Genomic DNA, 25,286 nt, shown 5'->3' with positions numbered 1-25,286 from the left:
AAAAGCCTGCTTAAGATGTGTGAACTATAATATAGATTAGCCTTATTTTTCGTACGAATTTCTATAAATTTATTTATTCATTACAAATAGAAAGATACAATTACTTTTTACTTAGTCAAATTAAACATTGGAGAAGCAAGCCATAATTCCCTTAGAATTCATGTCCTGGAAGTTCGATCCGTTAACTTATTTTTTCCAAAAAATCAAAGTTGTGATAAATTGTGCTAGACTTGTGCTCATTTGTGCCGTAAATTGTTTTTTGAAAAATCAAAAATTACGGGCTGAATTTTTGAAAAACATTTTTTTTTACTAGATCCGCAACTTCTTACTAGAACAAAAAGAAAGGGTTTTCTAGGCGGTTCGAAGTATACACAATTTTGTGCAGGAAATAAAAAGTCCAAAAACCTAACCGTTAAAAAAAAAACAAAAACCAAAAAAATTTATTGTTTTTAAAAATTTCGAAAAACTAACACTGGTGCTAAGTTCTGCTCGGAAAATGCAGTCTTTATTTCCTCTGACAAAATTACGTGAGATTAACAGTTCTCATATAAAAAATCAAAAAACATACAAAATCTAAAAATAACTAAATTTTGAAAAACTAAAACTTGTGCTGAGTTGTACTCGACAAATGCTGTCTTTATTCCCTCTAACAAAATTACGTGAGATCAACCGTTCTCATATAAAAACTCAAAATGTACCTAAAACTCAAAAAACAAAAGATCCTAAAATAACCAAATTTCGAAAAAATAAAACTTGTGCTGATTTATGCTTTCGTTACATTATTAAAAACAGCGAAATTCACACCGAAATTATGATATGTTAATTACAATGCAATTTTGAACAATATATTATGAAAATGATTCTGTCTTTTATGTATAATTATTATTAAAATATAAACGGTTCATATTACAAAACGGAAATTCTATTATGAATGTGTGTGTTATTTTTAGATCTTTATGTTTTTTGAGTTTCTGATGCATTTTGAGTTTTCATATGATAACGGTTGATCTCATGTAATTTTGTTAGAAGGAATAAATACTACATTTTTCGAGCACTTTCACAGCACAAGTTTTAATTTTTCGATATTTGAATATTTTTGGGTCTTTATGTTTTTTGAGTTTCAGGAACATTTTGAGTTTTGATATGAGAACTGTTGATCTCGTGTAATTTTTTAGAGAACATGCAGACAGTATTTGTCGAGCACAACTCAGCACAAGTTTAATTTTTTCGATATTTGACTATTTTAGGATCTTTGATGTTTTTTGAGTTTTAGGTACATTTTGAGTTTTCATATGAGAACGGTTCATCTCATGTAATTTTGTTAGAGGGTACAAAGACTGCATTTGTCGAGCACAACTCAGCACAAGTTTTATTTTTTCGAAATTTGATTATTTTTTAACTGATGTTTTTTGAGTTTCACATTTTAATTTTTAATGTGAGAACTGTTAATCTCATGTAATTTTGTTTGAAGAAATAAAGACTCCATTTGTCGAGCACAACTTAGAACGAGTATTGGTTTTTCGGAATTTTTCAAAATAATAAATTTTTTTGGTTTTTGTTCTTTTAAAGGTTAGGTTTTTTTAATTTTTATGATTGAGAAAGTATTAGAATTGTCGGAAATTTGACATCACAGTTTTTCAACGGATCTCCACGTTTCGAGACCTCATGAATCCAAAAATCAGTTTTTCACGATGGCGTCTGTCTGTCTATCTGCCGTCCGGCCGTCCGTCCGTAAACACGATAACTCTCGAAAAAATCAACGAATCCAATCCCTCTTAGGCACACTTTTTTTAGGTCCTAAAAGAAAGGACGAGTTTGTTAACCAACTATTTTTGATAAAAATTCAAAAAGTGAGCGCAGTTTGAAAATTTTTTAGTCCACTTTTTTCTGAACTTGAAAATTCTATATATGGATGTTTATAGTATTGGAAAGGACTTACAATTTATCCTCATGACCTTTTTCGATAAAAAGAAAATTGTCAGAGATACAGCGTTTTCAAAATTTTTTAAATCAACCGAAAATAAAAATTTTAAGCTAAAAAACGCATGATATGAAAAAAAGTCAAGAAAAGAAAAACGTTTCTTTTTAAAAGATCTACAAGATTATCATGAGAAATTTTTAGATTTTCTTTAAAAATCAAAAATTCAAATTTTGAATTTTCTTCAAAAATCAAAAATTCAAATTTTGATTGCACAAAAAAATAATGAAAAATAAAAAATTCCATTTTGTAGACAAACTATGTAGGATACGAAAAAAGACGAATTAACAAAAATTGACATCCTAAAAAAGATCTACAATTTCGTTAAGAATCACTTCTTGATAGGACTCGTACCTTTTGTTTTATTCGTGAAAAATAACGCTGAAAAAAAATTTTTTTAATGTGTGAAAAAACGACGAAAGTTACGAGAAAAAAATTCAACAAAACCTGCTTACAAATGTCTGTCCGAAATCGAGCGCGAAGCGCGAGGTAACCGATTATCGAGCGCAAAGCGCGAGATTGAACCGTCGCGCGCCCTAGGCGCGCTCAAACTTGCTAACAAAGCGAGCCGCGCGCCCAGTGCGCGATGAGAATGTGCCCGCAAAGCGGGCAGATTTTTTGTCATATCTTTAGAGTACATCAATAGTGGGTGTTAAAATTAACCAAAAAGTTGGCATGATATTTACATTTTTGTAATTATATATAATATGTTGTCGTATGCTGATGAGTGGTTAGAGTAGATGAGCTCTAAAAAAAATTGAATGATTTTTTATCATTTTTAAAATGTTTGAAATTAACTCCTGAATTTTCGTACACCAGAAGTTTGTCAGTACAAAGCCAGGACCGGTGTGCAGTACCGCGCTAGTAAAGCGGAGCATTACTAAATAATACTGGTTGAGGTAAGTAGGAGCACAATCTCTTCTTTACCCAGGCAGATAAGATCTCGCCACCGATACTTAAAAAATCGTTACCATAACTAAAGGTGTCCTAATTGATGTATTTTATTTCATTCCAATTCAACCAATTTTAGATTCAGTAGTGAAAAATACACTCGCTCCTGGTTAAATAGCGGTACAATTTTAGCTGTAACCACGTCTCACGACCGTAAGATTTGTGGTTACATTGTATGGTGGACTCAATGCAATGATTTGTGCATCCTGAGAACACTGAGCGACCGAAGGACGACCATCTGCTGCTTTCTTGCTGCTTTAAAAAAAAAAACTTTTTGCCCAATGACACTAAGGTAAACTGACCATTACTGGGACAGTTAGGAAAAACTAATCCACATAAACACAATTTTAAAATGGGGAATTGGTATTTTTTGTACAAACACCGTTATAAGTACTGGCTAAGACATTATTTAATTGATTAGAATAAAAATACGTTCTTAATTTTATATTTAAGGAATATAAATGGATATTTTTTAAGCTTGTCTAATCGCCTATTAGTGGCAAACGAATTTTGGTGTATATCCTTAAGTGAGACACTAAAGAAGCCAATACTGGGTCACAGAAAATCCAATAGAATGGGGTTTGTCACCATAACATAGCATAATATATTCATAATTCGGGAATACATTAAAAAGCAACAATGGATTGTGATTACCGTTCAATTGATTATTTATTCTAAAAAAAGTTGTTCAAAATAGTTTATTGAACCCTCCAATTCTTACCTCAAATTTTTCCAACTGCTTAGGTAAGTACAGTGAAAGTCTTCAATAGCACTCCTTTCTATAGCTCTTCCTAGAATTGACGTCGCGTTGCTATAATGAGTTAGTTCCCATCCACCGCTAGCCCCAAGATCAACGCTATAGAAGAGTTTCACTGTAATTTAGTAGTAAATTATAAATGTAATTTTTCAATAAAATTAGTAAGTATGCAATAAAATATAATATTATAGGTTAATATTAGCGATTTACATGCAAATTCAACTGTTTGGTAACACATTTTGATTTAGAATTTATCTTAATTGAAGTTAATACATAAATTGAAAAAAGTATCTAAACAACTTCAAATATTTTTTGGTTACAAATTTTATTATCTGGTTAAAAGTTTTATTGACTGCAAAATATTTTTTTATTAACATTTCAACTATTTTGTTGAAAATTCGTCTTTTTGGTTCGAAAATTGATCATTTCACATATAAAATACATCTTTCTTGAGCAAAAATACAACTGTTTGTTTGAAAATTATGTTATTGTGGAAGAAAATTCAACAATTTGGTTGAAATATTTTTCTTTTAAACAAAATCTTATTTGGTTTAAAAGTCATGTCGTTTGGTAAAAATTTGATCTTTTTGGTTACAAGTCGAAACGTTGGAGTGAAAATGCGTTTTTTTAATGAATAAAATTGTTTTTAATTTATAATAAAAACATTTGTTGGTTGAGATATCATCTATTATATTTTTCGATAAGAATTCGTCTTTTTTGGTAGAAAATGAGTCTTTTTTATTGTAAAATTCAAGAATTTCTTAGAAAATTGAAGTATTAGGTTAAACAATAAAGGTAAATTCTAATCAAAAAATGTAAGACAGTGAAACTTTTCTACAGCGCCGATTTTGGGGCTGACGGTGAGTGGGAACTGACTCGTTATAGCCTGCTCCGCTTTTATTTGTTCGCGCCTGAGTGCTCACCTGCGTGACAACCGCAGACCCCGCACCGCTCTTGTTACACCAACCTTCGGTATGTCTTCCATTCTCAGAAGGGCTATAGAAGAAAAGGCTATTGAAGAGCTGCACTGTGTAGTTGATATTTTAACCAAAAAAGATTTTAATTACAAATTGAAATCAGTCAAATTATGAAAAAAAAACAGCAAATTTTCCTTCAAACTGTTGATGCCTCAACCTAAACAGATTAATTTTCGACAACACCCTAGTAAATCCTGGCCCAGACTGGTTATAATATACACCAGACAAAATAAAAAAACGTAAAATGGTATTAAATATGTTTCTGTAATAGTTTTACACTGTATGTTAGTCCTTTTTGGGAGAATATAATGGCGGAGACGGCACAACGTTTCAGGAGAAACTGAAATATTAAAAAAATTACCTCTTGTCGAATAAACTTGCATGTTTGGGCATGCGTAAGAGCGGGCAAAATTCTTAAATTTTCTGCTTTGCTTACTTTTTTAAGTAATTTGTATAATCTAGAATAATTAAAATTGAATACACTTGGATATACTTTATATATAGGTACTTCAATTCGAAAAATTCGAAAAAGGGCGGAAATCGCAAATGGATGAGAAGCATAACACTTGTTCATCACAAAAGAACACTCACGTCGCCATATTGCAAAACTGAACTACCCTACCACATAAATAAGCATAGCAGGGCTACGAATTGTTAAATAGCAAATATATTTTGGTAAAAATGGCTTAAAAACTGAATTTTCTGTCAACAATGTTTGTATATATTTTTGAAATATTCTGCGAAACGTGGAATTTCGACATTAATTACTATTCTTTAAACTAAATACCAGAATCTGGTTCCTTTATTGACCAGATTCTGTTTTTCGCCTGGTCTGATCATTTCTCGCACCAGATTCGCGTACTAGAGACTGGGCCAGACGAACTTTGTCATACAAGTCAGACGTTGCGACTAAGGAAGTTGAAGTTTTGCTCAGGAAAGAAGAAATTTAAAATTAAAAACATACATTTTCGAACCGAAAAGACGCAATCTCAAGAAAATCGTTCAAATTAAACAGATATATTTTTAAGATGAAAACATAAATTTTCAACGAACAAGTTAATTTACTTAATTCATCTTAAAAAGTGAATCAATAATATTTGTCTTATTATTATTTATAATATTTCATATTAATCTATAATATTCAATTTCAATGCATAATTACTGATTTTTATTGAAAAATTAAATTTATATGAATTACTATTACAAAAACAATATTGTTAATATGTGACTAACACGGCACTGCGACATTTAATTTAAAACTCCTCGAAAAAAATTCGTTGAATTGTTCGAAACTGAGACAGTCAGCGAAAGCTTGTCCTGGTTTAGGCAACTTGCCAAGAATTTATCCAAATGCGGGACATTAAAATAAGCATTACTTATCAGATAAAATCGCTAAAAAGTTATGAATCTTATTCTTAATCATAATAAAAATGTGTAAAAAAATTACTTTTTCTAAGTGTAGGAAATTTCAATAATACAATGCTGTAAAAGTTATATGGAAAGTGTTGAAATACAAAAAAATGGCGAATTTTGTAGCATTAAATTCACAGATTTTTAGGGGTATTTTTTATTATTTTTTACTAAATGTATAACTTCTCAAGACAAAATTAAATAGTGGTAACCAATTCAAAAGAACTTCAAAAATAATAGAACATTTTGACTTTTATAATTCATGTTGAAATATAGAATATGCTCAACGATATTTATTATATTCTCAGTATTGGACATACTTTTTACGTTGTTCCAGTAATGGTCGGTTTGCCTTACATACACTATTTTCAGAAGCCAAAAATCTGCAATTTGCTCTAAGAATTATCTCTCTATCTTCTTTAGTTTCGGAATTTTTGTGCCGATTTTTTTGTAATTCATTTTCAGGGCCTATCAGCCATTAAAAGTCGAGTATTCTGAAATTAACGTAAGATGATGGTGCTTTTTCACATTTCACTAGCCAGGAAATATTCGCTAATCGAATTCCAAACACTGTATAAGGTTTTAGTACACCAAACTCTCGCTCTCAGTCACTCCGTTTGCGGCCTTCCTAGAACTGCTGGCCCCAGCAGATTCTCACGGGAGCAGGGGGAGAGCGTTTGCGGCAGTTGTTTAGGAAGGGCCACAGTGCGCGAGTACGATTAGGAAAATGGAAACAGTTCAGTTGACACTGACTGTTTACGTTTCGATCCCCCCGAATTCAGTCTAGGGCTATTTAAAGGCAGCCCCCGACAGTGTACTGAAAACGATTCCATATTTTTAGAATTTTTTCTGTTGAGATTTTCACTTAAACTGTACAGAAATCGAGGTATCTAAATTTTTTAAACATAGAGTAGTTCAGTTGTTCTAGTGAGATTCTGACCACTACCCTAATTAAGGTAGGGACGAATGTGGCGATTTCTGCATGGGTATTCGTACGAAAAATGTCAAAACACTCCGCTCTTGCTTTAGGTGGCGCTGACCGAATTCATGCTCAATGTTCATCGAGCAGTCGCGTTATTTACCCTGGCAAGAAAAGGTTCTTTAATATCCATCCTTCAATCCGCCCGGAATTCATATGGGCCTGTGCGTATGCGAAAAGAGGGATCGAAATATGCACAACACCATGCTTCATTTGTCCAATCTTGTGGTGAGATCTATATTATACCAACAATTTTGTAATGGAACAAACGTTTGAAGGTCAAGGATCATATTACAAAGGTTGGAGGAAGAAGCTGAGAGATCAGAGTGAAAGTTTACAAGGCATAGTATTAATTTAGTTTAGCGCCAGTTTTAACTTTTGTGTATGCAGAAGCATCTCGTAGAATATTCATTGACACTATTCACAAATTACCTGTATACTTTTAGAGAAAATAATTATGCACACTAAAACGCCCAAACAGTCTAATGAATCCACAGGAGGATCGATGCTCTTTACCTTAATCACATCCACTTAGCAAAGCTGCCCACGGGGTCTCAAGAGTATTAACCCATTAGAACTTACCTTAAGTGAATTACAAACGGGATGTTATGAGTCGTCTCGTTCAAATAAATCGGTACGTAATAGCAGATTCCTGTTCAATCTGATCACACTGTTAAAAATTTCTGTTGGAAACTTCCACTATATGTATTGGAAGTTTATTTGCAAAGCGCAAGGTAACGCTACAATACATAATGTTGGAGTTTCAAATGCTTGCATTGGTATAGTACCTCACATTATTGGAATTTTACAATATGTACCCAATTTTTTTAAAAATGTAAATCATTTCTCAGAAGACTTATTTCTGACAAATTCACGGTATGTCCGGAATACAAGGAATTCACGAGATTCAAAGAATTCATGGAATTTAAGGAATTGACGAAATTTAAGGAATTGACGAAATTCAAGAAATTTACACAATTCATGGAATTCACGGAATTCAATAAAATCAATGAATTCGCGGAGTTCAACGAATTCACGGAACTCAATAAATTGATAATATTAAAGAAGCTCGCGGAATAAATAGACTTCACGGAGTTTATATATTTCGAGAATTCATGGAATTCATAGAATTCACGGAAATTCTGGAATTCACGGTATTCATAGAACACACGGATTTCATGGAATCCACAAAATTCATAGATTTAAGGGAATGTACAGAATTCACGGAATACACGGAATTCATGGAACTCACGAATTTCATGGATTTCAAGGAACTCATGGAATTTACGAAATTTAAGGAATTCGTGAAATTTAATGGATTAATGAAATTGAATAAAATCAAGGAATTCACGAAATGTATGGAACTCCAAGAATTTCTGGAATTCCGTGAAATTCTTTAATTCCATGAATTTCGAAATTCCCTAAATTTCTTAAATTTATTCATTTCCATCAATTTTTCGAATTCCATTAAACACTTGAATTCCGTGAATTCCACGAATTCCTTGAATTGATGACTATTTAATGGGCAATACCATTTTTTTTGTCAAATGCTCATTTTCCTTGAAAGTTTCTCTTTTTTTAAGTTTTGGATGCTATCTTTGTTGGAGAGGGGACTCAGAAAGTGATCTGAGGGTTTAACTGAGCACTCTTGGCGTATCACTTCCGGTTGCGTCGAGATCGATCATTGGGTGAACAATCATGGGACGAATGTACTGCTAATGGATTGTTTGCAACATTGTAAACGCCTCGAGACAGGCTTTCAGGCATGACAAACGTACTTACTGACTGTGCAATTGTTCTCAACATTGCAAACGTCCCGAGGCAGGCTCTCAGTTATGATATGTGACCATATGATATATGATTAGGTTCGATATGTAACAGATCACTCTTCTGTGACTAGATACCGGGCTGCAAAATTAAAATACGGCAAGATAGCATGTACTACTAAATTTAAATACGACAAAATTTGACCCCTTACTAACACGCTTTTTTTTTAAAGGGATACTTGGAAAAGGGAGTCGATATGTGAACAATCACTCTTATAAGGTAATTTCGTTTAATCGGTTACCAATATAATATTTCATCGTCTCGTTCTTACAGACCAATAGGTAAATGTTTAAAAGCTCGAAATTGCGATTGATCCAACAAATTTCACTCTACGAATAATATACAGAGTAACGTTTTTCTGCGAAGAAAAAATTTAGAATACGTATATAAATTAGTAGAGTTCTGCTTGCTTCCACAACTAAAAATATTTTGAAATTAACAATATAAATTATTAATTTTTTCCCCTATACAGTTCAATATAGCAATGTTAACAGAATTTAAAAAATTATATAAAAAAACATGTAAAGGCAGAATATTGAACTAAATATTTTTCCACGTGAATAAAAGAATCCTTCAATACAATTCGCTCTTCATCAACCTTTGGACGAACAAGTTTTCCCGAACCATTCGTTATTATAATTAAGGACATTTCCAATATCAAAGTAAAATAATACAACCAGAGAACATCATAGTATATATTCACTATAAAACATAGTCCCTTCTATTCTTTGTTGATATTTTTTATTATTATTATATTTATATTATGTTTATATGTTATTAAATATGAATTATATGCTTATAATAAAACATCTAGTACAGAAATAAACTTCTATTTGACAAATTATATTAGTTAAAAATAACTATGCTACATACCGAACGGTTTCATCTCTATTATAAAAATCTGTTTCCTTTTAACTGGAGATGATAATAATAAAATTATACAGTCATTTAGAAAAAAAAATGGTATGATTTTTTACCAAATAATTTATTTTTGTTTACACAACCAAACAAATTTTGAACTAATTATGCGGAAACTGAAGCAAAATGAACAAATACGTGGTCAGTAATCCAGAGATCTGAAAATAAAAAAGTGTTTAAAGTATTTTAAATGAAAAATATTTTCACTTTACATAGATGAGTCTTAAATGTTAATTTTATTTAGTTTTATAAGATTTTTTGATTTTTTTATATTGCAAAATTACTTGAAAATTGAATATCCAGCTTTTATCCAGAATATTTGTCTAAAATGTAAAACATTAATCTCGCGTTCCACGATTTTTATAAATAACTTAAATAAAGCTAGATTTTTCGAGACATAATTCACCCGTAACCATTTAGCCATTCGAATTGTTTCCTCGAGTAGTGGCATAGATCCAAATGTAATTAAGAGTGCATGCTCACCGAGCGTAACAGAGATAAATTCACATAACAACAACCCCCAGCTGAAAAGTTCAATTTGTGATTCATCAAGTGTAATGTCGATTCAAACTCCTGTAAACAAAAGTTTAGAAAATTATTTTTGATATAAGAATGAACTTAAACTCTTATTATACTTTCTATTCAAGGATAAACTAAAGAAACTTCTTTCTCTGAAATCCACAAGATCCATATTGATTTTGTTTGATATGATTTTAATTCCATAGAATTCCAATATTTTAATTTTTCCAGGTTTTAATTTAGTAGAATTAAAAATTATCCGAAATTTAATTTGAACAAACTGTTTAAACTAATTTCTAAAAGTTCAAATTATTTTTGACCTAATATTCATTTATATAAAAAATAAAGATATGAATTCGGGCAACTGACAATTTGGGTAAATAAAAATTCCCTTTGGGAAACTAAAACAATTATAATCTGCAGTTTTCACAAGAGAGCAAATGGTAATTCAATTGAAAGGAAATTTCATGAAACACATGGAATTACTATCGGCGAGAAAACTATAGGCATCTGCCTTTGAAGCTTAACAACTCAGTCAAAAAAATGCTAGCGCAACAAAAAAACAGTAATTTAAAAGCTAAAAGTGTTCTACGTTAATGAGCTTGAAAACGTTTATGTAAAAAAATGTTGTGCTTAGCAGACTGAAAAATGTAAAAGAAAGTAAGGATTTTTGGATACATTTAAGAACAGTCAAGTTTAGAGCATTATTTCTTATACAAGGGGCGATGGAAAAAATTTGAAAAAATTTAAGAGTATGAGGAAAACTGTTGTGAACCAGTTGCAGTTGAGAAATTTAAAAAATAATAAAAATTGTTGCTTAAAAGAACAAAAATGTGCAACTGTATTATCTTCAGTTCTAATACAGATATTAAAGCGATTCAAACTTCAAACTGTAATGCCCTACTCTGTATGGCCAGGTGCCATCCAAACATTCAGAACTAGGGGCCACCAGCGGTCGGCAGTAAAAAAAAACGCCCCCCCCCCCTGCTTTCTGTATTAGAACTGAAGATAATATAGTTGCACATTTTTATACTTTTAAGCAACAATTTTATTATTTTTTAAATTTCTTAACTGCAACTGGTTCACAACAGTTTTCCTTATACTCATGAATTTTTTCAAAGTTTTTCCATCGCCCCTTGTATAAGAAATAATGCTCTAAACTTGACTGTTCTTAAATGTACCCAAAAATCCTTACTTTTTTTAAACATTTTTCAGTCTTCTAAGCACAAACAATTTTTTACATAAACGTCTTGAAGCTCATTAACGTAGAACACTTTCAGCTTTTAAATGACTGTTTTTTTGTTGCGCTAGAATTTTTTTGACTGAGTTGTTAAGCTTCAAAGGAGATGCCTATAGTTTTCTCGCCGATAGTAGATAAATACTCACGTGACTCTGATTTAAAAAGTGTCAGAAAATGATAAATTGTTTTTCCCTCAATTTTATTATTTTTGCTTTACTCCTAGTATTTTCTCACTCACCGTTTTATTATGGTAAGTTTGCCAACGTCGCCAGTTTAATAAAATATAGCCCATGCGGTTGGCCTGAAAAAGAACTACTTTTTTCAGAGCATCAGGAAGTTGGGCATTAAGGCAATAAAACTCAAAGTTTTTACAAAATCACATCAAATGTTTAATTTAGCAAATAGGTTTTCTTTGGAATGAAAAAGTTCTACAGGTGATGTGATTTTCTGAAATGTATGTACTTCCTTATTTTCCCTTCAGCTCTCATCTTAATACCTGGAGCATTTATATTATACTTTTGACAAAAGCTGAGAGAAAAAGTTACAAGGGGAATAAAAGGTATTATTGTTATCGTACCTCTTTATTCTCGAAAAGAAACAAACAATAAAATCATCATTAAACCACTAATTAACTTGAACAATGATTTTTTAAGAGGGATTAAATTGAAAAATTTTTACCTGCGAGCAAGCAAAATCACAAGCAACATGTAACACTATAAGTTGCGTCACGTAAGCTAGAAACCAACCCGCCAAGCACAATTGAATAAGCATCTCGAAATCATGATCCATGAAAGCAGTAATGATGAAATATGTATTACTGACTGTATGAGAAGAGACGTTGAACAGCCAAAGCAATAGTGACCATGAATATATAGAATTTAATTTTCTGCTAGCAGTTATAAGATCACCATAGAATTTTTCTACCACCTTTAAAATAAAAATAAATTATTTCATCAGAACTTACTTAAATTGGTAAAAAATGTTTAAACAATTGTTTCGTTCATTGTAAAAATCTTAAGAGTAGAACCAACAGACAAATAAAACTCATCGGGACTAAGGATGTTCTTGATCCAAATAGTCACAAACAGCCAAGCTCAAAATTAATCAATATTTAAGTTGATTTACAAAATCAGAAAAATACGCTGATTAATAATTGTAAAGTATTATAGAAAAGAAATCTAACTACAAAAATAGTTCAGGTCATAGCTGTTTAATTAAATATAATTAATCGCATATTTGTGCTTCTCCTCCCATTGAAGTTATAAATCGTAATATTAAAATATATAAACATTTTAAACATCGATTATTAAACAAAGTTTTAAATACGAAGTTTATAAAATGTTTGAAACAATAATTAATAATTTCGAATGGAAAGCTTTTAATTAAAAAAATATACTGAGCAATTTTGAATTCTAAACGTTCCAAATCAAACAATGTTAGATTAGATAAAGTTTTGAAAACAGGACAATATTTTTAATGGGATGACACGGAATTAAACTTGTATCATTTCTAAATACGAAAGGTTTAAGTTTAAGCATTTGATAATTTCATTAGCAAGGATTTGAAATTGTCATCATTTCTAATGCAAAGAGTTCAAAATCTGAAAATTTTAATTTTAATTGAAAAATCTCGAAATTGATTGATTTCAGATTAAAATTTCGAAAATAGGACAATAAAAAAAAAAAAATTAATTCTTTGCGGCACAGTACCATTTGTATAGCACCATTTTGATCTTGTTTCAAAATATTTTTTATATGGTTTTTAATAAATTACAAGAAAAAAATCAAGCTGAAGGTATTGCAGAACTTCATATGACTTCAAGAAACTTTACAAATATTTTCCTTTTTAACGAAATGGACTTTATAAATAAAAAACGTGAAAAAAATACAGCCATTCCACACCAAAAGTCACTGTGGCTAATCAACAATAGTTAATTAGCCGAAAATAACGTCTAAAGGGTTTTTTAAAACGCTGATTCCGAATTTGAAGTCAAAATTCCAAAATTCAAAATGGCGGATATAATATGGTAGAAAATTGAAATATATTCAGATTCGAATTTTGAAAATTAAATTATTTAAAATTCAAAGGAATTGAAATTGTATTAGGTATTTTCACTTCAATCACCAACTAACTTCACTCCGTAGATTGCTAAAGGGAAACAAGTGACCAAATGCATGGGATTCAGTTAATTTTTGCCCTATTTTGCTAATATCTTCATGAAATCTTGCTTTTTCTATAAGTGCATTTGAAAAATAGTTTTTATTTTTTAATTACTATTTAATTAATTAATAAAATGCTAATCATTTTTTTTTTATCACAAAGATTTTACAGAAATAAAGTTTGGTACACACATTTGGTTCATTGTTTTCGCCTCAGCTTTTAACGAAGTGAAGTTAGCTAATGGTTGAACTGAAAATACCTAATTATTTCTAATTAAAAGCATTCGAAATTATATAATTAAAAATTGAAAACTTTTAAATTTAAATTGATTATACGATTTTTTTAAATCCAAAAATAAATTCACCGTCATTTTCACTGATAAAAATGGGCAAAATTTCAATTATAAACTTTTAAAATTAAATTACTCTTAAAACAACTTACAAATCAAAAACTAATTTTTAAAGGAAAATAATAAAAATTTAAAAATTTCCACTCCGGAAAGTTGAAACTTATACAAATCCGAACTTAATTTCAAATTAAAAGAAACTTCAATCAACAGAAACTGTACAATATTTAAACTTTTTACATTCTCATCATTTATGATTGAGAAAGTATTAGAATTTTTCAAAATTTCACATCACAGTTTTCCAACGGATCTCCGCATTTCGAGACTCCCTGAATCCGAAAATCAGGTTTTAACGATGGTGCCTGTCTGTCCGCCTGGCCGTCCGTCCGTCCGTGAACATGATAACTCTCGAAAAAATGAACGGATCAAATCCATCGTTGACACACTTTTATTAGGTCCTCAAACAAAGGACGAGTTTGTTAACCAGCCCTTTTTGATAAAAATTCAAAAAGTGAGCGCATTTTGAATATGTTTGAGACCACTTTTTTCTGAATTTGAAAATTTGATGTATGGATATTTATTGCTTTAAAAAGAACAAACAATTTATCCTCATGACTTTTTTCGATAAAAAGAAAATTCTCAGAGTTATGTTTTCAAAATTTTTTTAATCAACTGAAAAGCAAAATTTTAAGCCAAAAACGCAGGATATCAAAAAAAGTCAAGATAAGGAAAACATTTTTTTTTGAAAGTCCTACAAGATTATCATAACAAAATTTTTGGATTTTCTTGGAAAATCGAAAATTTTAATTTAATTGCACAAAAAATAATGAAAAATAAAAAATTCCATTTTGTGAACAAACTAATGTAGGATACGAAAAAAGATGAAATAACAAAAATTGTTATCCCAAAAAAGATCTACAATTTCGTTAAGAATCAGTTCTTAATAGGATGCGTACTTTTTGTTTTATTTATGACAAGTAACATTGAAAACAAAAAAATAAAATAGTAATAGTATGCGTGGAAAAACGACGAAAGTTACGAGAAAAAAAAGATTCAACAAAACCTAGTTACAAATATCTGTCGGAAATCGAGCGCGCAGCGCGAGTGTCACGATGAGAATGTGTACCTCAAAGCCTACAGAGCTTTGAGAAACTTAATCTTTGACTATACTTAATTAAGTAGACAATTCAGAATATGAAGGCGCATATAAATACTGCCATCTAAAAAAGATCTTTTTGATAAAGTTTTATTCAAGCATTCTAAATGTAAAGTGTAAATATCTGAGCGCGAAGCGCGAGGTAACCCATTATCGCGCGCGATGAGATTGTGCCCGCCAAGCGGGCAGATGTTTTACACTAAAAACCTTAGAAATTTCTATTATTTGAAGTAAATTTAAATCTTTCGGAAATTGAAAAGTTTCTAATTTTTAATCGTACTAACTAAAAATCTGAAAATTTTAAGATATTGCATATTAAAAATTAAAAAAAAATACAAAACAAGGTTAATACCTGTATATGATTTCATGGTTTGAAATTGCACAATTTTAAGCTTTTCAGTGTCTTCATTCATCATTATTTAAAATTTATTCCGTAGGCATTTAATTCAAAAGGGTTTATTTATAAATCCTTTTAACTTTCAACAAGCAAACAAATTAGAATATGTAAATCTAAAATTATTAAATTAAAAACTGTCTATCAAGGTCTTTAATACGTAATTTTGCAATTTGGATAAGTTTGATAGTGAATTTGTTCTGACATTTATAATATTCGAATTTCAAACTATAACATTAGGTATTTTCATTTCAATGAACAGCTCGTAGATTGCTGAGGGGAAAACCAGGGACCAAATGCATGGGATTCAGTTCATTTTTGCCCTATTTTGCTAATATTTTCGTAAAAGCTAATTTTTTTCTATATAAGTGTTTTTGAAAAATAGTTTTTATATTTTAATTACTATTTAATGAAATAAAAAAATGATAATAATGATTATTAATTACAAAGATATTACACAAATAAAGTTTGGACCCATTTTTTCCCCTCAGCTTTTAAGAAAGTGAAGTTAGCTGATAGTTGAAGTGAAAATACTTAATTGTGAAATTTGAAATTCGAAACCTACTACTAGGGCGCGCGTCTTTTGAATCTCGTGCTTCGCGTTCGGACATAATTAGACCCCGTGCTTCGGTCTAGAATATTTATTCCTTGCATTCGGAATGCTTTAATGAAACTTTATCAAAAAGATCACTTTTAAATCGCAGTATTTATATGCGTTTTCATATCCTGAATTTTCTACTTAATTAAATATAGTTAAAGATTAAGTTTCTTAAAGCTCTGTAGAGTTTGAGGTACACATTCTCATCGTGCCTCTCGCGCTGCGCACTTAATTTTTGACGGACATTTGTAAATGTATATTTTCTGAACCACCTTAAAATAAATAAAAAACTACAATACTTTTTCAGACATTTTTCTCTATGTCACGTTGTTATGCTAGGAATAGGATTTTGGTTTTCATATTATTTTTTATGGACAAAGCAAAATATCCTAAAAGTCTTCTTTTAGATTTTTATGCATCTCCCGTCTTTTGTAGTAATACTGAAATTTTCTGCATATTACTTACGATAAATAAAAACGAAATTACGAGTCCTATTGGAAAATGTTCAAAAATTTTGTAGGACTTTTCAAAACATTGAAGACTTTTTTTTAGACTTTGGTTTCATATTTCCCCTCGTTTTTTTCAAAATTTGAATGATATGGTGTCAAGTTTCAGGTAATTCTAATACTTTTTCAATAATAAATGATGAGAATGTAATAAATTATTATAAATTTGTGTCTCTTTTTTGGATGAATAACTTTTCTATGTCAATTTATTTTCGTACATTTGGTAGTTTTTTCACAAATTTGTCATTTTTATTTTTATGTTATTTTTATGACTAAAACCAAAACTACGTGTCCTCTCACAAAGTGATTCATTACAAATTTGTAGCTCTTTTTCAGGTAAACAATTTTTGTTAAATGATTTTCATTTGCAACTTGTATCGTTTCTCCACAAATTTTGTATTTATTTATTATGTTCAATGTAATTTTTTACGAATAAAACAAAAAGTACGCGTCCTATCAAGAATTGATTATTGACGAATTTTTAGATATTTTTTGGGATTACAATTTTGGTTAATTCATCTTAAATAACCCTGCATAGTTTGGCCACAAATTGGAAATTTTGTTTTTTCACTATTTTTGTGCAATCAAAATTTGAATTTTCGATTTTCCAAAAAAATACAGAAATTTGTTATGATAATCTTGTAGGACTATAAATATGCGTACATAGAATTTTCAAATTCAGAAAAAAGTGGTCTCAAAAATTTTCAAAATGCGCTTACTTTTTGAATTGTTATCCAAAATGACTGGTTAACGAACTCCTTTCTTTTAGGACCTAAAAAAAGTGTGCCAAAAATCGATTTGATCCGTTCATTTTTTCGAGAGTTATCGTATTTACGGAAGGACGGCCGGACAGATAGACGCCATAGTAAAAACTTGATTTTCGGATTCAGGGGGTCTCGAAACGTGAGATCCGTTGAAAAACTATGATGTCAAATTTCAGACAATTCTAATAAGTGGTGAGAATGTAAAAAATAAGTTTCGAGGCCTCAAAAATCAAACTGTTTTAGAAATGCGCATTTAAAACTGTAATTTCAATTCAAAATTATATCAATTTTAAAGGTAATAAATATATTATTAATAAGTTTCACATCATGTAGTATCGCAAGTGACATTTAAAGTGATTGGATATATTTTTTAACAAAAAATTAATTTCTGTTTAAAAATTGAAGGATTCTTAAATTAGGATCCTGAAACTAAGGCGTTAAAATTAATTAATAAAGCGCAAAATTAATCATTTGAAAATCAACGAAAAATTATTTTCATTCAAGAGGAACAGCTTGAAAATTATTATACATAATTAAGTCTAACCGTTACGTTTCTATTGAATATTGCTTTAAAAGTTTTATATCACAAAATAAATATCATAAAGTATGTAATTGTACGTATAATTCCTAAATAAAATAATGTACATGAAAATGTAACAAACAGACTCGCAAAGAATATATAAAGGATAAAATGAACTTTCGTTAATTAAAATAGAATGAAAATTACGAAAAGTTTAAAACTAACATTAAGAAAAAAAATAGTGACTTTGGAAACAAAAAAACAATTATGGACTGTTCCATACAATACACAATCAAGCTTGTATTAGCCTGCGTATAAAGAATCAGAATTTAGTTATGCTTTATACGCAACCATGTATTTTTTTATCCATTTTGAGATTATGACTTTAATGATAAAATAAAAAAGCAGGCTGTTTATAGCACCTAATACAATTTCATAAAATTCTCTGAAATATTTAATATAGTGTAGAATTTGTTAATACATTCTTACGTGCTGCAGAACGGTATGCTTTTTTAAAAATTTTATTGCAAAAAGTCAAGATGTCGAAAAATAGACGGGATTTTATTATTGCTTTATATATTTTTGTATTATTTGCGTTCCGGGCTCGTTTGTAAAATAATTAATGGGCTTTTTTGTCGATTTGATAAATCAAGTTGAAGATTGAGTAATTCTGATCTGGACTGTGTTCCTAGAACAGCTTTGAAATTCCCAAATTATTAGCAAAAACTCAAATTAGCTTACTTTTGAATCTATCTGTGGCTTTCGTTGAAAGCCAGTTTCATTAGGACTGCAGAAGCTGACAATTTTATTTAAATGTTTAAACCTTAATCCAATTATAAAAACTATACCGGAGAACTTAAATACAGATATGTTAGTTGAAATATATACAATCAAGTAGCTAATATTCTTCAGCCAAGATTCTCTGAAGGCGAAAATTCCAGCTTGATTAACCCATACCCAAATCAATACATTTAGCAGCAATATTCCCCACACCCTCAATTTGATTCCATTTTCCATTTGCGGGAACCCTAGCTCATTCGTGTCGTAATCAAAGTCTTGAATCATACTCCAGACTTCGACGAACCGTTCCCGGGTAAACATTGTCACGAGAACGTTCACTAGCATGGTAGTGTAATTTAGGATTACCTGAAACAAGGGAAATTCAATTTATCAGATTAGGACTAGGAATCGATATGTTCGAAATATTAACTGAATTAATTATCGTTTATTTGGATTATACATATGTTGGCGTCCGCATGAAAAGGACCCTTATGACCGATTCTAGTTTAGAATTAGATTTAGATTTTTTACTCCATGTAAACACCTTTATCTATTTTTTATATATCTATAAAATCTCCCTCGCACGGAATATGCACTTTAGTTATCGTCTCTTCTCAAATCCCCAATTATCCCAGCTCTCATAATAATCTTCCAAGCAGTGCCTGACGTACTCAATTTTGTGAGGTTTTTCCAATTCTAAAACCCGCTAAAATGTCTGCCACCAGATTTGTATTAGGAGTGCTCACATTCGCCAGAATATTTGGTCAGAGAAGTGGAAAATTGCAGAAAACCAAAACTTCTGAGCACAGCCGGATACCGATAGACGATTTTTGGATTTAGGCATTCGAAAGCTTGAAAAGCCCACACATTCATCCTCTTCATCAAACCTCCCGACGAACGGTCACCCATCCGAGCACTAAGACTCTAGAATCACCGCCAGCTATACTACCGCCTGCTGATTCTAGTTTAGGAGATATACGAATATTTAAAAGTGAGGGTCAAATATTGTAATATCTACAGTTATACTGGCGGTAATTATCTACATGCCTATTTCTTGAGCAGTTACTAAAGTCCCTTCGTTTTTATAATTTTAACATGCAAATATTTTGCCCATATACCACAAAAGTTAAGAAAATGTGGGCTACAATAAACCCTAGTTTAAAGCAAAATTTCAATTTTATAAAACGATATTGCAAACAACTTAAAATTTCAATGTTTTGCAAAAATGAGAATATCTCTGGAGATAACTAACATTTTCCAAAATTCTCGAACTAATTTTTAAGGAAATCTCCATAGTATTTTTCTAAGCTATTAAGATAATTTTGGAATAATTTCCCTAGATTTTAACTTAGGTTTGAGCTGTGTGCAAAAGAGTCGCAAAATTCAAAACAAATACTGTACTAGCCAAATGATTTAAGAAACTAGAAACAATCTTATTTGTCCAAACATTATTAAAAAACATTGTAAGTATGATAAGTAATGGTTTAAAAAAAGGCTTGTATCTATTTACAAATTTTAAAAATTTGGCGATATTTTTGCACCAAGTTGGACCTTAGAGCAAAATCATAGGCAAACAATTTGACGTTTTTTGAAATATCATTTTGTAAAATTGACATTCCACGTTCAACTAGGGCTTATTACTCTCATTAGGCACAACACGTGTTACCCTTCGCGGTATTATGGGAAAAATTTGTATCGTAATATTCTAAAAATTAAGGCACTTTAGTAGCAACCTTAATGGCTTTTTTCATCCGGACGCTTATATATAATCTATAGAATTAAAGAAAAGAAAATTAGCTTACGAATTTATGAAAGCCTGACAAAATATAATTTTTATAAATTAAACTCCTTCAGAAGTATTTGCCAGTATTTTTTCAAATTTTTAATGATACTAATCGCTAAGTTTGACAATTTCCTATCAGCGAAATCTCACACACATGTTAAAGTTACATACACTTACAACGAACTCTCGTTTTCAGTCCAGTATCGGGGGTTGCCTGCAAATAGCTTTGGTCACAATTCGGGGGGAAACAAACATAAACAGTGAGGGCTAACCGAACTGTTTCCAATTTGAATGCATAATATTGCGCAATATACTCGACTGAGTTCTCGCGCACCATGACCCTTTCAAGGCATTCCGAGGCGAGACACAACCGTCTCTCGTCCTGTTCCCTAAGAAACTACGTGGACCAACAGTTCTTGGAAAGCTGAGAACGGGGAGATCGAATTCGAGAGTTTGGCTTACTATAGAAAATACATTAAGAAGGTGGGAAGGGGGGGGGGGGCAAAATGTTTAAAAATAAATCTTACCTAATTAATGGACTTATAAAACTACCAAAAATACAAAAAATCGGCCTCCTAATACATCAAATGAGAGTAAAATTCGAGTGCCAACTTTTTTTCTAATATTCTCAACTAAAGACAGAAATCCCTGACGTTATGAAAAAGACTCAAGCGCTTACTGTTCTCCAAACCCTCCCTTACAAAAAAGAATCAACCCCAAAAGACCCGAAAGAAGATAAATTCTAGTTCTTATTACTGTATATAAGGGCGAAATAAAAATGCTGAAATTAACCGAATCACTTGCGCCGAGCAAAAAAAAACAGTAATTAATACAAAATTTCTTAGGCTAACTGGCTATTTGTGCAGAAATTTTGGTACGAATAGTCATAGTTTTTCGGTGCGTGCAGACTCTCCCTATTGTTTGTAACAAATGCATGATTTTAGACATGAATGGAACCTGGGCACGACTTCTGCTTATATCGAGGACCTTTGGAAAGTTTATGTTTGTTTTTATTTGAATTCAGTTTTTATTTGAATTCAGAAATTCATTCTTGATCTGAAGTTAGATAAAAACGGCATCAAATTGCACAATTAGTTTTTTCTGTATGTCGTATTCTCAACAAATGTTTTTACCAAAAATTTGTTAAAAAATTTGAAAATAAATTTAGAATCTTGAAAAATAGGGTTGTTTCACGATTTTAGATAAAATAATTTTATAATTCATAAGTTTAATCCGAACCTAAGGTGCATTATAATTTTGTTTTCTATTGAGTCGTTCAACGGAAAAAAATTATTAAAAATTGAAGGCGGTAAAACAATTATTCAAGTTGGTGTCATGTGGGTGTCACATAACTTAAGAGGTTCGCACCAATTATCTACAAATGTGACGATGTGGCTTTGATCAAAACTAACGAAACTCATTATAGAGATTAGACCACGGTCTGCTATCAATGCTGACTATTTTGATTTAATAGCTTTATTTGTTAAGGTTTATGTAGCAAAAAAGTTCTCCTGGAGTAGTACGTTAAAAGAAACCAGTAAGTACAATGGCTGAGTTTACCGCTTGTTAGGAGGCACAACCGAACTTATATAAGTGGCCGTGAACTTCGAACTCAAATTGAGCAATGTAATGTTTTTAAAAGAAAATTGTAAAAAAGAAGTGGACAAAATATGAAATGTAGATTCTAATTTAATGTAAAGTTGAACTGCAAAGTCGTAAAGTATTATTGAAAAGGAAAAATAAAGGTTTGTTAGAGATGTGGCGCTTCGTGTGATTATTATTACTTGCGTATCGAGTATTTTAAAATCGTACATTTTTATGAATTGTTCAGTAAACATATGGCTACATTTAAGTATCATACATAATAAAACATAATATTATAGTTTCTAAAAAGTATAATAAGTTATATTTAGTTTATTCATATCACAAAACACATAATTAAAACAAAACATTCGCACAGGAAAAGATATTTTAGAATCACTGACACATAAACTGTGATTGGTTGAAAATCCGACTCCTTTGGCGTCAAAGGGCCCCTCCAATCGACATCGAAATAGAAAATTAAAATTTCAACATTAAATTAAAAATAGTAAACAACATGTACAAAATATTTTATGGGCGTTTTTCAAATTAGAATTTTATATACTATAAGATCCATTTATTGGAAAAATTATATCTGACTTTGGAAACAACCCTATTATCTATTAAAATACTTTTTTCCGTTATTTGCATTTTCATTTATTTTATAAAAAAAATTTTTTTTAATGTCTTAAAAATTGAAAAAATTGTAATGATAAATCTAATTTTATTTGACAGTAAGGATTTAAAAAATTAATTTTTCACTACTGAGCCTTATATTTGTCTTTCAATACTTTTCTTGTTTTGCTCTGATATAATGTATATTTCTTATAGTGTAAAAAAGCAATTTAAAAATTTTAATTTTTTCATTGCACTTATATGGTTATGACCACAATCAAACTTTTGCTGATAATTTTTTCGGAACGTAATAACTTTTCACAAATTTTTGTTGTTCCTCTGTATTTGTTTACACTTGCATCGTTCTGTCGCATGATATCCTGTCAAATGTAAAAAATTCGAAATCGACAAAATATTAGGCGGTTTTCATTGTTTTTTTTTAATTTTTTGAAAACGTACATTGTTCGAAAATATTGTTTTCATAGCAAAAAATTTATTTTGCTCGGCTCAAATTATTTGCCTAATTACATATTTTTTTCGGTGTGCCTATAAGATACTTAGTTTTAACATACCTTTGCTTGTTCTGTAACTCCTAAAATAGGCTGGCCTCCTTTTATAGTAAACTGAATCATTACTTTGATCACGATGTAAGTATTTATTATGAGAGCAAGGAAGGAAAATATCAAGTGAAAGTTTGAAGGAACTAAACGATCTTTTGAAAAATGATACGGTCCTAATCCAAAGACTCTAATTATATAAAAAGCGGGAGCAACTACTTCAAAAAGGGGCGAGTCTTCTCCTCGAAATTGTATTATTTCTTGTTTTTTATAACATGATGAAGTTACTCTCTTCACTCGAGATATAATTATATTAAATCTTTTTCGATCGAACTCCATTATTCTAACCTGAAAAATACACAGATCGATACTCTCAAAATTGTGGATGAAAAATACTATGAAGAAATAGTTTTTAGCCCCGGAAACGATAAAAAAAAACTTTTAAAAAAAAGTTTAATTTAAAAAAGAAGTTCAAATAGAAATTTCTCAAAACATAAAAATGACAAAAAATATTTTAACTAGTAAAACATTTTTTCTTCTATTTATATTTCGTTTAGATTTGAACAACCTACAATTATAATCATTGGCCACACATGTGGGTTATTTCCTATTCATGAAAAAAATAAGAAATATAAGTACAAGATGCAACATGATTAATTGACACGATGCAGCAAAGCATACTGGGGTGTCAATCAGTTTCTATGACTGTTATCGATTTGTTAATGAGAAAAACAAACATGGTGTAGCGTATGAGTCAATTGTATAAACATACTTAAATTATTGTATAGTTAAATAGATGCTACTTGAAAGCACTATTTTTTTTTAACTAAATTAAAATGAAAGAAAACTTACTTTTGAAAAAAATCCGTTTGCATAGTTTCTTCATAAATTGACTTTGAAGACTCTTTACTTCTAAGTTATTATTTTTTTACATTGTACCTGTTTCAAAGCATAATACAAATTACATATACATATAAGTACAAGGATAGCAAAAATTTCATGTAAAAAAAGTTTAAAAGAATAATTATTTTAAATGTGAAAAATTCGATCGAACAACTTCCATTCGACTAGAAAAATCATTGTTCCTGCGCAATAGTTTTTCTTGATATATGCTATATCGAAAGCACAATAGCCATAACTCACCTATCTAGAAAAAACAATTTTTTTCTTTGTCGTTATTTAGCATAGCTTTTTATAAATCCTGTCTTTGTTTTCGTACTACTTTCCATTGGAAAGACAAATGCATCTGACGGTGGACGTGAAATAAAAGAAATTTAAAAATGACACCCGCATTTGCGTGTCATCCGAGAAAAAAACAGAGTTAAACGTTATTACTGCTTGTTAAACTCTATGAATTATTAATCACAGAAAGATTTGAACTTTGTTAAGCACGCATTGTCAATAATTTCTTCATCATTGAAAGTCAATCGGAATCTATACTGATTTGTATGGGAAAAATATATTTAAGATTGATATATTTTAAATATTAATGTATTTCAGAAACACTCGATTTTTATTCTCGATATAAATTAGAAAAATATCGTTTTCATCATTTATCTGACAATAGGAAACCTATATTCAAGACGTAAAATTATTATTTAAAATTTTTTAGTTAGGGATTTGAAGCAGGATGGCCAAATAGGTCGTTAAGAGGCCAGCAATCTGAAAAAATGTAATTACCAAAACTGTATGTACATATAAAAAATGGAAGGCTTTAAAGTTTAAAGTTTAAACCATGAGGAAATATCAATATACGAATTTCAAACCCACTGATCGAAGAAGTGGTAAATTAACATAGCAGCATCCAGCTGCTGAAAAGTGCAATTTGTAATTCATGAGATGCACAGTTGATTCAAAATCCTGTAATTGGATACAAAAATATTTATTAAAAATCTATTAAATTAATTGGAAATTGAATATAATAATTGTATAAATAAGAGTTTACTTGAGATTGCCAGCGACGAAATTTT

General features: G+C 30.3%; 1 protein-coding gene across 1 annotated transcript; it reads right to left on the bottom strand.

Annotated features, from left to right (window-relative positions):
- Window positions 1-10,337: 10,337 nt before the first annotated feature.
- Window positions 10,338-23,473, bottom strand: LOC117180051. The gene is made up of 6 exons (XM_033372360.1): window positions 23,332-23,473; window positions 18,958-19,146; window positions 18,742-18,855; window positions 12,235-12,483; window positions 11,795-11,868; window positions 10,338-10,370 (listed from the first exon to the last, which is right to left on the bottom strand). The coding sequence occupies exons 1-5, from the start codon at window positions 23,389-23,391 to the stop codon at window positions 11,830-11,832; spliced, it is 651 nt and encodes a 216-aa protein (XP_033228251.1). The 5' UTR covers window positions 23,392-23,473; the 3' UTR covers window positions 10,338-10,370; window positions 11,795-11,829.
- Window positions 23,474-25,286: the final 1,813 nt, after the last annotated feature.

This window comes from Belonocnema kinseyi, chromosome 9, assembly GCF_010883055.1.
Source record: "Belonocnema kinseyi isolate 2016_QV_RU_SX_M_011 chromosome 9, B_treatae_v1, whole genome shotgun sequence".
NCBI lineage: Eukaryota > Metazoa > Arthropoda > Insecta > Hymenoptera > Cynipidae > Belonocnema > Belonocnema kinseyi.
This window is presented reverse-complemented; position numbering and strand designations above follow the sequence as displayed.